General features: G+C 42.4%; 1 protein-coding gene across 2 annotated transcripts in view; it reads right to left on the minus strand.

Moving 5' to 3' along the window:
* GFOD1 (glucose-fructose oxidoreductase domain containing 1) overlaps positions 1 to 14,495 on the minus strand; it is an 86,476-nt gene that overhangs the window by 36,349 nt on the left and 35,632 nt on the right. Inside the window, exon 2 of one of the 2 annotated variants that reach the window (XM_018563669.1) lies at positions 2,631 to 2,637. The exons of the other annotated variant lie outside the window; for it this stretch is intronic. Coding sequence (XP_018419171.1) covers positions 2,631 to 2,637 — 7 coding nt within the window. The remainder of the gene's footprint in view (positions 1 to 2,630; positions 2,638 to 14,495) is intronic. 2 annotated transcript variants of the gene reach the window in all.

Here is a 14,495-nt window from a genome sequence, read left to right on the forward strand (position 1 = left end):
AAAAAAAAAAATTTAAAAAATCAGGGACGCTGATCTCTCCGCCCAGCCGTAAGATCACGGCTGGCTCCGCCCAGCTTTGGCTTTCAGCACGGCTCAACCGAGCCGAGGCATATGCAATCGGCTCGACTGAGCCACTCGGCTGTGATCGGGAGCTGTACGGGCTATTGTGAATAGCCCGTACAGCACCCCCTCGGTTCTCCTGAACCGAAGGGGTCCTGGGGCCGAAGCTAGCCGAAGGATCGGCCGAAGCTACGGCCAGATCCTTCGGCAGCTTTGTGAATAGACCCCATAGTGTTGCATGTATAGAGTTGTGGCTTCTATTTTGTAATTTGTAGCATACCTCACAGACCTAATGGAAACAATACCTACTAACACCTTATGTAGACCAAGCAAAATTATTGCAATTGCCTCAAAGTGTATGAAAACCCAAATACTAAAGTTGTGTAAATAGCTCCCTTTTTACTTTGTGAATGTAGTCGTGCAAGTTTTTTTTTTTTTTATTGGTGTGAGTAAATGGCTTCACAATGTTCATAAATACCTCTGTTTGAGAAATTTTTAACCACTTGAAGACCAGGTGTTTACACCCCCTTCGTGGCCAGGCCATTTTTCAGTGTTCAGCGCTGTGGTACTTTGACTGGCATTTATTCCGTCATGCAACGCTGTACTGAAATGAATTTTATACCATTTTTTGGGGACAGATAGAGCTTTCTTTTGGTGGTATTTAATCACCACTGGCGGTTTTATTTTTTACTATAGTAAGGAAAAATTACTGAAAAACGTTGGGAAAAAAAAGGTTTTTTTTACATTATGTTATAATACATTTATTATTACCTAAGTACTTGGTAAAAAATAAAAGTCGGGGTCACGCCGGGTAAATAGAGACCAAACATGTCAAGCCTTAAAATGGCGCGCACCCGCAAAATCGCAAAAAAAACTACCATACCAAAATTGACCATAGGCAACCCTTTAAAAGCTCATCAGTTTAGTGTTATTAGTGATTAATGGTCCTAGAATTATTGCTCTCACTGCGATGTTCACGGTGATATTTAACATGTGTGGCGCAATCATCGTTTTCACACGTATGCGCACCCCGACACATGTTTGCACGCAAAAAAGCTGATGAAGCAGACATCTACTTCATCAGCTTCTCTCCAGCTTCTGAAGCTGGAGAGTGACACAAGAATGCGAAAGTGATGTAACATACATCACTTCCGCATTCTGACAACGAAGAGGGGACCGTGTACCGACCTCCCTCTGATCCCCTTTCACAGAGTCACCATGCTGGTCCCAGGCTCGCACCTGGCACAGCGGAGCCTAGGACCAGTGGGACAGCGGGAGGGGGACCGCGGGGGGGGGCATGGACCGGCACCTTATACAAGCGATCCACCAGCTCTATAGCCGGCGGATCGCCTGTATGTAAATAGACATCGCTGTCTAAAAGCGGGCAGTTTCCCGCTCACGCACGCCGTCTCTTGCTGGCCTGTTACATCCAGGAAGCTCTCGGCCAGCCACTTTTTGCACAACGGCCAGCCGGGAGGCGGTTAATAGGGGACCACCAGCTCCCAAATCAGCAGGATGGTGGTCTCCCTGTGCTTTCATCCAATCTACTGCAGTCAATGTATTCTTCGCCTGGCCAGCTTGGCATGTCACAATTAGAGAAAAAATTATGGATCTACTGGAAGGATCAACAGGTAACAAAACAATGTCACGGGCGGGGAAAAACATTGCTGTGTCAGTGGTAGTGACAGTCTTCATCATATATATGATTTTTTTTACATTTCACCTAGAATTCCAGGCACAAATTTTATCAACCCTTGCCTTTAGTAAACCAAACCCAGTGTTCTTACGCCAGTCATGCTAAGAATAAAAAAAGGTTTCTTTCGTCTGCCCAGGCCCAAGAGAAATGTAATTTCCTGCACAGAGTCTGCCTTTATTACAAATAACTCAAGCTTTCACAACCTTGCAGCAAAACTATTTTTTCCTATAAAAATACACCATTTGATTATGCTCAATACCTTGGTAGTGAATATGAGCAAAGATAAGCTAAAAAAGTTCCTCCTTCTGCTCTGGTAAAAAAACGTCCTGAGGAACTGGCACTGAATATTTCCCAGAGGGATTACCAATAATCCATGAATAGGCATAGAAATAGAAATAGAAATATATATATATACTAATCCTGTGATTGTCTTTTTTTTTCAACATTGCACAGCCAGATAAATGCTATACTTAGTTCCCAACAAAGCATTTAATCTACCTTGTTAAGCAATATGGCTTCCTATGTCAGCAATCTTCCTCCAGTCTCCTAATCGGTTCTGTAATTCAGCATTACCACCTCTGTCCAGTGAGCAAGGAGTGCACCCAGAAAGCAGCAAGAATAGATAGCAAAAAATGACAGTCCTTTGGCAGGTGAACACCAAGCCTATTTCTTATTTTACCATGTATATTTCCATTTGCCAGGTGTTCCATTTTTACACCAATACATTTTCTGATGTCCTTGCATTGGCAGCTGTTGAAAAACAGATGCAAAAACAGATGCCAATGCATCTGGTGTGAATGGGGCCTAAACAAACTTGGCAGCCTTGCAAGCAAAAGATAAGTACTTTGTTACTACAGCAATGGCACTGCTGCACTGGCCTTCTGCATTCATGCCAACTGCCTCCCGTGGTGCTGCTTCTAGTAATGCCCCACTGTGGCTTTGAACTGCAGGGAAATAGAGTGGCATAACAATCACCATAGCGACCCAGGCGGCCGATATGGGGCCTGGGGCACAGGGGGGCTCGGCCAGGACATCTCCCTGATGATGTGCGGGCCGCCTGGGTTGCTATGGCATCTCAGATTGCTGGCTGTCACTGGCGGTTGTGCCGCTATTCACATGTGCAGCGGAGCGTTCCTCCTCACAGCCGCTGCTGAGTCTGTGACAACCAGCAGCCCTGATGAGATCTGCATGCAGCCCTGGAGAGACCCAAACGCAGCCCTCGTGAGACCACACGCAGCCCTGGTGGGACCCAAGCACAGCCCTGGTGAGACCCAAATGAGAGCCCTGGTGAGACCCAAACACAGCCCTGGTGAGACCCAAACACAGCCCAAACTCCACAGTACAATGAAAGTTTGGTAAAAAAATTAGGAAAGCTATTTTTTTGAAAGCTTTAGTGTATGTAACAAGTTGGGGGGGCAGTAGCTGGTGAAGCCACCTCCCTGAAATTAGTTTTTGCAGGCTGGGATGTCTGGGATCCTATGTCATTTACACACATATCCACATTGTACTGTATACGGCAGTGTTTACACCATATTGCAAACATTTTATGCTTCATTAATAAAATGCAAAGTGCTCTGTGGAGCCTGCAGTGTCCCATGAACTGTTCTTTGCATAATGCTGTAGAAAACACTCCATGAATGGAGGAGAGGATGGTCACATGACTCTGACAGGTCCTGTAACCAGGATCTACTCCTCTTGACTTTTTCCCCATTTATTAATCTGAGTGAGGCCTTCCTTACTTCGGGGCACTGAGCACCCATGGCGCTTTACAATCTGCTGTGTTTATTTTTAAATGCAGTGGTTTGGCCATATGTATATCAGAACTGTTAATGTATATGTGAGATCCTGGCTAACAGCACTAAAAATAAAAGGATGTGAAACTACATTTACACTTATGGTCTAATTTGCATATTATCAACTTTAGAAAATGTGACAATTTTCTTCACAGGTTTTATTTAGATAGCTAAACTGCACTGCCATTACAAACCATATAAACATTGTTTAGGCATTATTGCATTTGAACTGCTGGTGGCTCTCAAACTGTTAGCTGGCACATATCATCTATGTACAAGAATTCATTACTTTACATTACAGATGGATTTTCCTTATCAACATGATATTCTCTCTCTAATCATATCGCTGCTTTTTGTTGTGAAACCTATTTTTAGCCTAACATAGACCCTTATAACAAAACCAATGTTTATAACCAAACAGTCATTGACATGAAAAAGTCTGAGGTTTGAAACCCAATGCTTAAAAGTTCAAAAACAATACATTTAATTGTAGATTATACAGCATGCAATTATTATGCCACAGGCAACTGATGTGTACATTTATTGAGCATTGAGTGCATGTAATGGATTTTGTACAATATGCTTTTATCATACTTTTGTTTTACTACAGACTTTTATATGATGCTGCTTAATTAACTCATTACAGTGATATAGATATGTATAATGTATATACTGTATATACGGTCCTAAAGTCCAGTGGAGGTGGCACTCTCGAGTCTGGCATTGAAGCCACATAAATAAATGCATTAGTCGATGCAGTGCCTTTTTGAAACATTGACCAATGCATTTATTTATGTGGCTTCAATACAAGACCTGTGAGTGCCTCTTCTACTGGATCGATTGTATCTACTTGCCTTGAGTGCACCCAAGCAGTCTTTATTCTTATCCCAATGTGGTACCCAGCATTGGACATATACAGTATATATGCACACTATATTACCAAAAGTATTGTGACGCCTGCATTTACACGCACATGAACTTTAATGGCACCCCAGTCTTAGTCCGTAGGGTTCAATATTGAGTTGGCCCACCCTTTGCAGACATTCTTCCAGGAGCGCATTTGTGAGGTCAGGTACTGATGTTGGACGAGAAGGCCTGGCTCGCAGTCTCCGCTCTAATTCATCCCAAATGTGTTCTATCGGGTTGAGGTCAGTCAAGTTCCTCCACCCCAAACTCTCTCATCCATGTCTTTATGGGCCTTGCTTTGTGCACTGGTGCACAGTCATGTTGGAACAGGAAGGGGCCATCCCCAAACTGTTCCCACAAAGTTGGGAGTATGAAATTGTCCAAAATGTCTTGGTATGCTGATGCCTTAAGAGTTCCCTTCACTCGAACTAAGGGGCCAAGTTTGGAAACTAGAGGAAGTACTTAAACCTCATTAGAAAGTCTAGCTACAACTATGATGATGAAGATGAAGATTTCTCAACATGTATAAGTAGATGCCTCCTGCCTGTTATAACTGAAGTGATGTTTGACACACCCTTCTGTGTCTGTGGTTATGATGCTATTGCAAAAAGAGGAAAGAACAACCAAGAGCACACTGAAAGTATATATTTATAGTGCTAATGTAAAACTAAGATGTTATAGAGAACCTCATGAATACAGGTATGTGTAATGATGTGCCCAACACCCATCTTGTGAGACACACAAAAAATAAAGTGGAACTGCAGCCAGATTTTGCTTATTTTAGTTTGGCTGGACTGTGAAAGGGTTAGAACCTTTGGAAAGTGTTAGTTTTTATGTATAGAGCAACAAAAACCTGACACAAAATCTAACACTTTCCAGCTCTACAAAGTTTAGGGAGCATTAACACAACATCTATTGGGTTCTGTTACTCAATGCAAGCCCAATGCAATGACAAGCTGAAATCTATTGTTTCCAATAGGCCAAGATCACTCCAAAGCACTGATTTGATGTGTGCTGGGTGACTATGGGACATGCTGCCTTTAAAAGCAGCGCAATGCACTGAAATGCACTACAGTGCATTGCAGTGTATTGCAGTGCATATAAAGCACGCAGAAAAGAAAAGAAGCATTTTGGCTTTTTCTGTGGGAAAAAAAGAGTTAAAGAAAAACACATGTCCACACACGTCAATTCAAGTTTGATCAACGCGTGTTGATGTGTCAATGCCTTACTCATTGCTGTGTCCCAGTAACCACTAGTGATTAAACATCTTTAATTGGGGATGAAGAGAGCAATACAAACTGAGAAGAGGAACTAAGTACTGCAACTAAACCAAAAAAAAAAAAATATTTCCCAGAAATCAGTCTTATCTGTATACTGCTGACCCAGACTTTACAATGCCTTCTTTCAGGGACAGGGGAGGACAAAAACATACACTGCACCACGCATGATACTAGGCCCTTGTGTGCTTTAAAGTAGAATTAAACTCTCCTTTGTTTTTGCATATATCTACTGCTAGCAAGCAGTAGATATATACAAAAACATTTAAGGAAAATTAAAAAGTTACCAAAAAGGTAAAAACTTACCTGTGTCTCTGCCGCTCGCTCCCGTCTGAAAATCTGAAGCACCCGTGCAGGAGGATGAGAGCGGGCACGGGTGAGTATAACTTTTTATATAGCTCCGTAGACCAAAACAAGCTCGTAACCTTTGTAGTGTGGGGGTAGCCCCACTGCAAGGGTTAACAAAATGTTTTGCCCAGAGTCCTCTTTTAAAGTATAGGTGTCCATTACTAGCAAACTCTCCCTAGTCCTCCTGAACTAAATTACACTAACTGCACCTAAGTTGCTTACTTACCTCCAACAGCCACGGCTTGCTCCGACATGTGGTTTTGTTTTCATCCTCTCCAGTTGGAATGCCCTTCTCCGCTGGCTGCACCTAAGCAGTGTCCCCTCATAGACTGGAGATGTTGTCTACAAGTCCATGGGGGCTCACTGTGTGGGAGTAGCTAGCTGTAAACAGGATTTTGGCCAAAAAGGTGAAAACAAAGACTGGGCCGCAGCTGTCCTACCGAGGTAAGTAAGCAGCTAGAATGGAGGAGTCTAATGTAGTTTCGTTCAGGACAGCTATGGAGGGTGTATTAGTATACTTTTTAATAAAAGTACACTTGTAAGTTAAAGGATCAGTCAGCCCAAACATATTTTCAATTATGGGCAGACATTGGTTGAATCATATCCAACATTTTTATGTTTCTTGTAAATTTGGCAGCAACACATCTACACATGAGTTCCTGGTTTCATTCTCCTGTTAGGGCCACAAAAGAAAAAACAGGAAAGTGGCCCCATAGGATTGTCACCCTTGATCACCCATTTTTTTTTTTACCACATTCAAATAAAGGGCTGTGGTGAATGTAAAGTACATGTTTCCTCTGGATTATTCTTCAGCCTTTCTTTTATATCTTTCGACCTGCTCCCCCACCCACCCTTCCCTTTGTTCTACTTTCCCTTGTTGCAGTTAATCTTTACAGGGTAATGTCCCCCACTTTGTGGGTGAACATTGCTTGGTAAATGGTTGTTTGGTTGGTGAAAGCTATTGCTGCTTGAGTCTTGAAGACAAAGCATTGTGGTCTGTTAATGTTTAAAAGAGAATTATGGGGTAAGTGTTTTTCATAGTTCTCTTAAGGGTCACGGGAGGACATATACTAGCATCCTCCCGTGACCCAAAGCTCAGTATATCGCCAGCTACAGCTCACGGTATACTGAGACCGCCGCAGCCCGGGAATTGGATCCCAACATTATTGTCGAGATCCACCCAGCTGCGTGAGTGACAGCTGGCTCTGCCTATCTAGAAGCAGAGCCAGCTGTACCCGCCCCCTCCCCCGTCTGTTCCTCCTGTCAGCGTTGGAGGATCGGAGTGGGGAAGGGGGGGGGGGAATCCCTGCAGGAAGCCGTGACTGTCAGTCACGGCTCTCTGCAGGGAGATAATTGAGAAGTGAGTGAGCGACGTTATGTGTTTGCTCACTTCCCGATCTATTGAGCCGACGTGTGACAGTTTCATTGTCACACGTCGGCTCGAACTATGAGAATTAGTGATTTTCACTCACCTCTTAGTTCTCCTTTAACAGTGGTTTCCCTTAGTTATAAATATTAAACTCCATTTTCATGGTAAAACTTTATTTAAACCCAATAAAGGGACCGTGGCCCTTTAGTTTTCGCACAACCTTTGTTGTTTCCTTATTATTTAAGTATGTTTTTTTAAATGATATAATGGGTGTTAATGGGGTGTACAATCCCATGCCATAAGCTTTAGGAGACAGGTTTCACTCTCCACGTACTTCATGTTTTATTTGAATGTATTTACCATTCTACAGTATTAACACAGAAGAGCGCTGAACGTTTCCCTTGTAGCAGTAGGTAAATAGAGTCCCTGGCATTCTTTGAACATCACAATTAAGGAATTACACTTGCATCACAATCGGTGGCAGAGACAGGTACACTCTCCCTTTGGATGATCATGTACAGAGAACCAGAAACTCGTCTTTCTTGTTTCAAATGTTTCAGAAAGGAACACTTAAAAGCCCTGAGGGGAAAAGGGGCATAAAGACCCATAACAGGTATGCAAAGTGTTTGTTAATAACATGCATCAGGCATCCCATCCTGACAATTGTAAAGTAAGTGTCCAATGGCAATGAACAAACGGCATTGCTATGGACTCGGGGTTTATAGGCTTTTGTTTGCCTCTGAACTGTTGTTTTTTCTCCATACAAGCTTAATGCAACTCTGCAGCACCACAAAGCCACAAAGAAGCAGCTTAAAATAACTATTTCAGTAACTCAATGACAAATCAAAGCAACCCAGAAGCGAGTCTAAGCACCTCAAAAGCACCTGAAAGGATACTGCATTTGACCTGTGTACATGAGCCCTAATACATTTTGATATGTAGACAATGGCTGGTGTGCTTTATATACCCTGAATGTTTATTTATTCCAATTACATCTCTGTATTGAACGTTTACATACTTCTAAAAAACACAGAGGCTTATGACCTTAAAGGAGAACTATGGGGTCAGTGTTTTTCCCCATAGTTCTCCTTAGGGTAACGGGAGGACACAAACTAGCGTCCTCCCGTTACCCTAAGCTCAGTATACTGCGGAGCTACAGCACGCGGTATACTGAGATGCCGCACCTGGAGCGGATCCTGACGTAGATGACGGGATCCGCCCAGCTGTGTGAGTGACAGCTGGCTCTGCCTATCTAGAGGCAGAGCTAGCTGTACCCGCCCCCTCCCCCGTCCGTTCCACCAGTCAGCGCTGGCAGATCGGAGCGGGGAGAGGGGAATCCAGCCCTCCCCCTGTCACGACAGAGAGCCATGACAGGATCGAAGGTGAGGGAACCCGGTATGTGTTCCCTCACCTCCCGATCTACTGAGCCGACCTGTGACAGTCTCATTGTCACAGGTCGGCTTAGAACTATGAGGTGAGTGGAAATCACTCATCTCATAGTTCTCCTTTAAGGATCAGTCTGTTTTCCTGAAATAAAAAAATAAAAAAAAAAGATAAGGTTCCTTGGCAAAGCACTTTACTATTAAATCGAACAAAGCCAGGCTACAGTCCTACACTTCTGTTTTCTTCTATGCTTCCACATACGGAAGTGATTAGATGAGGTTTGTTTCCGCACAGCTAATTATTACACAGAATGTAAAGAAGAAAGCAGCAATCCTAAAGGGATTTTCTTACAGTAACCTTTCCTGACAGAAACATGAGGGTTGTCATTGCTGACCGCCTTCTGCAAATGGTAGTTGCCTGGCTATTATAATGACCCTCTAGGTTTAATCCCTTCTGTGCTACTCTTGTGAAACAAGCATGCAGATCTTACAACACAGAGCAAAGTATGATCTTCTTATCTACATTCTTGTTCTGGGGTAATGACGTATGCATTGAAGCCAGAGAGTCAGTATGATAGCCAGGCAACTAGCATTTGCAGAAAGAGAAATCAGTAATGGCTGCCCCCATGTTTGTCTCAGGAAAGGCTTTCTTTAAGGTGCCCCCTAATATACCAGACTCTCCTTGTAAGCATACATTTAGACTTTCATATTGTTCTTTTTTTTACATTGTTTGAATGATTGCTATACATGACCTAGTACTTGAGTTGCAAATACCTGATTAGTTAGGAACCAATGCATTTTGCCCCAATTGTTTGTGGCTGATTATGGATGTCTGTTTGAGTTTGGAAACCTATGTGTACTAAGAAGCCCTTGTCTACATGGCTTGTCTGTTGCCTAGTCACCGGAAAAGATGTTTGAACTGGGTGCATCGATTGAAAACAAATAGGCCATGTATGGACATACTGAGACTGACAATGCATGGACCAGCTAGCAATCTAAACAATTCACACAATGCAAGCCATAGTTTGGTCATGCGTATGGCATGCCACAACCAGCTTCAAGTGTAGGGTTATGCTCAGGGGTGATCGAGCATCAATAAATATAGTGGAAATGTTGAGCGCTGTCATGCTTCAGGAAACGAGCCACAAAACATTTAGGTGTGAATGGGGGGTAAGGAGGGCAGTATTTCCAATATGAAGCTGAGCTCAAGAACACCTTTAAATACCTTAAACCATCAGGAGGGAAGATTAAGAAAAAAAGTCACACACTCTTATATTTAGTTGGACCAGCTTTGATTTTGGCATGCATTCGCTATGGCATTGTTTTGATAAGCTTATGTAATGTCACAACATTTATTTCCGTTCATAGTTGCATTCATTTGTTCACCAAGATCTTGTAGTGATGATAGGAGAGTGAGAAGTGATGGCGGGAAGTCTTCTCCAGCACATCCCAAAGATCCTCAATGGGGTTAAGGTCTAGACCCTGTGGTGGTCAACTCATGTGAGAAAATGATGTCTCATGCTCACTGAACCACTCTTTCACAATTTGAGCCCGATGAATCCTAGCATTGTCATCTTGGAATATGGCTGTGCCTTTCAGTAAATTCAGGCAAGCAACTGAGCTCATTTTTTGGGGGACATAACGTTGCTTAACCTGGACCTGACCAACTGAAGCAACCCCAGATCATTGCAAAATTAAATCCAGGTGGTGACTTTTTTTTTTGGCCAGGCAGTGTATAATAAAACAGAATTGATGGACCACTTGGTCTTTTACTGCTGTTAGTTTTCTATCCTTCTATGACGTGTTCCCGTGAACTACGTTGCACCTATTTTGTTCATACTTTGTGCCTCAGAACAGAAGCTAAAGCTATAGCCCCACAAAAATACTTTGAGAACTTTTGAGGAATGAGTATTTTTGAGTATTCTGTTTCTAACAATTGAAACTGACCAATGCAGCTCTGCATAAAAAGTTAGTTGATGCATACTAAAATTGATGTTCTGAAACAGTGTTGGATGTTTCTGGACTTGATATAATGACTGTAATGATGGTAGCAATTATACATTTATTGTAATATAAACTTTTGTCTACTTAAACAAAAACAAAAAATGTTGTGGCGCAATGTTTAGATTTTCTCATTGCATACTGAAATAGGATTGGTATATATAGACAGAAGTGCATTTCCTGGTTGTACAGGAGTTATTGGCCCTAAGAACCAGAGACTAGGCCAGGAATAAACAGGGTTAATAAGAGAAGAGCTGCTACCCCATTAAAATACACTGCGAGTGAACCCCACAGGACTTCTGGCTTCTATAATACATTTTCTGTAACCACCCTGGAGGCAAATAGTCTACAGTGCAGCTGAGGTAAACTCTAGCCAGCAGCCTCAATTTATAGGAACAATTACGCTGACTCCAGCAGCTATATGAATGTATACAAATATATCACAGGGTTAGTGTTTTATGTTTATCGACATAACTTTATTGTTTGATAAAAATCTCCATCTGAAAACCAAAAAACATTGAAATATCCCTGAAAACCGTAGTAAAAGGCATGAGCTGTAGGCAGGAAGACATAGCCTTACACAAATTAATAATCTAAATATAAAAATAAACTCCAGGCAAAGTGGTTTATCTGCCTCAGGATTTGTGAGGCCCATTCGTAAGGCTGATCAGGAGGGCTAAGCCTGATGAAGGGACCCTGTGCGGCCCCGAAAGCGCTTGTTTATATGACAAGGAACTTCAATAAATGAACATTTTGCTATCCTAAGAGGATTTTGGTGTGCTGGTGACATCTCTACAAAATTGCTGATATTTGCGGCACCATCCGTAGTTACCCCCGCCATTACAAAAGACTTTTCGGTAAGGAGTGCAACAAGGAAAATTATTTATGATCAGGAGGGGGCCCATGCACAGACCCCATGTCGATTTATGGGGAGTCAGATGTAAACTGACATGTGTCCATTTACATCAGATTACCTCCGATCCGGCATGATCAGGTCTAGCGAAACAGAGCTCTGCTCTGTTTGTTTTTCCGGATCTGGCCAGAGTCAGGAGTAACCAGGTGTAAATGCTCATCCATTTAGACCTGGCAGCCTACAGACTAGCATTGGACATAAACTGACAGGCGGACCCGATCGGACCGCCCGTGTGAAAGGGGCCAAACACTTGCAAATGGGACCGATTTTTATCCCCCTATGTAATAGCAATAACAATAAGTGTAAAAAAACATAAAAAGAGTAAAAAAATAAATAAAAGTCACATTAAAAAAGTTTTTTTAAAAACCCCCAAATTTTAAAGGCCCCCACCCCCACGTACATATAAACGTAAATACGCGTTCGCGGCGCCAGAATGCGAAAATGACAATTGCGCTACACATGTTACATATCGTCGCGAACGTCGGAGTGAGAAAAATAATTTTAGGGCTATTAATCACTGATAACACTAAACTGATGAGCGGTAAAAGCTTTTAAAGCGTCGCCTATGGCCAATTTTGGGTATTGTAGTTTTCTGAGGTTTCGCGCGCGCACGCGCAATTTTAAGGTTTGACATGTTTGGTGTCTTTTTACCCGACGTGACCCCGTCTTTTATATTTTACCAAAAAATTGGGTAATAATAAATGTTTTATCATTTAATATAGGGGAAACAGTTTTTTTTTTTTAAATCGATAATTTTCCCTTAATATAGTAAAAAGTAAAAACCACAGAGGTGATTAAATACCACCAAAAGAAAGCTCTATCTGTCCACAAAAAATGGTATAAAATTAATTTCAGTACAGCGTTGCATGACGGAATAAACGTCAATCAAAGTACTGCAGCGCTGAACACTGAAAAATGGCCTGGATGGGAAGGGGGTTTAACACCGCGGACTTGAAGTGGTTAAATATGTTTTTGTTTTTTTTTACATTCAAGATGCAGCGAGATTCTTGCGTCAGTAAGCTCAAATGTAGAAATGCATTCAGCTCCTCTTTACGCAAGCATCCTCTCTCCTGAGCACAGCAACCAAGGCAATCCGCAGTTACACAACATCTGTGCAATAAAGCAAACAGCCCTTTACAATTAAGCAATGCAGGATGACACTGATGAGTTCATGTACAAACCCAGCCTGCAGCACAGTCAAAATATATCTACGACGAGGGCGGGGACCACGATGACGATGGAGCAAGGAAAGAAAAATAATATTAGGGAGCACAAGTACAATGGTACAAGGTACCAATAGATATATGGTGCCAGGCCATCAGGCTTTTTATTTCTTGCATTTATTTGTGGTACTTTTACCATGAAAGTTGACTGTGCAGTTAGCTGCAATGAACTGGCTTCCTGGCACCAGTCTTATCACAAGGGAACACCAGTGGCAAGTTCAATTTTCAGCCTGAGTCTCAGATTAGTCAGCAAGGAGGTGCCTGTACGTTCACAGTCTGTCCACAATCATACAATTGTTTCCTGCTCTGACTCTGACTGCCATGCCTATGTGTTTTGTCAAATGTATTATCTTATTTTCCAACATATTAAAAGCACAATTGAATGGCATCAGGCTAAAACTATTCACGCAGCTTTTTAGCATTTTCTGTACAAATCAGAAGCATTCAATAATGTTTTATTACAATTATAGTTTATCATATTTTTTATTCTGTCTGTGACTCCACTGACAAGCTGTCTCTTTGTTTTTGTGACACCAGGGCATGAAATCAAGGAATGGGGTCACTGCAACAGGAAGGTACAGATAGCAATAACAAACTACACATAAATTCTAATCTCATATGTACTCTACTAAGAAAAAGTAACTGTGTTTGTTCTTACTGGAGAGATTGCTCCTCACTTCCTGTCCCTGCAACACCCTGTCACCAAGACAGGAAGTGAAAGAAAACTAGGGACACAGACAGCAATAAAAACCTGCTAGGGCACTAACCCTTCCATATTCTATTCAGCACAAAAAACAATGTTTGGAGCTGGGCTTCATTGTGATTGCCGTCAGCTTGATATAATTAACACTTAGGTGACTTATTCCGTAAAGTGGGACTAAATTGTCATTTTCACATGTAGCTGCACCCAACATGTGTTTGCATTTGTATGTGCGTGTATGTGGGGGCAGTGGACTTTAAAAAATGTGTTTGTGTTTTTTACTTTTTTTTTATATGTGGCTTTAATATTTAAACTTTTGCTTTACACTTAACTTTGTTGCTATCGCATAGAGAGCTAACAAGCAAAGAGGATGTGACAGGTCCTCTCTACAGAGACACCAGGGGTCTATTAGACCGCTAATATCACCTATGGACCCCCAAAGAAGTTGATGAAGTAGATATATGCTTCATAAGCTTCTTCTCAGGCTACAGCAGCCACAGAAATGACAGGCTAAAACCAGAAGTGATGTAATACACATAATTTCGGCATTCAGAGAACAGGGGGGAGATCAGCAGGTGGACGTGTGCTGAGCTCCCTCCTATCTATGTGCAAGGACCCAGCGGGCCCGGGCCCGCACGGGGGAGAGCAGAGCCTGGTATAGCCTGCAGCAGCGGCCGAGAGGGGGCGCACACTTCCATGCACCATTTACGCAATCAGCCATCGTTCATTTCCTGCTCCCGCTCCCACCCATGAGCGGGAGCAGGAAATGAACGATGTCTGATTGCGTATATTTAAAGTGACCCACTACTAGTAACAGCAAGTAGATA

This window comes from Nanorana parkeri, unplaced genomic scaffold (assembly GCF_000935625.1).
Source record: "Nanorana parkeri isolate BGI_ZX_2015 unplaced genomic scaffold, ASM93562v1 scaffold684, whole genome shotgun sequence".
Lineage (NCBI taxonomy): Eukaryota > Metazoa > Chordata > Amphibia > Anura > Dicroglossidae > Nanorana > Nanorana parkeri.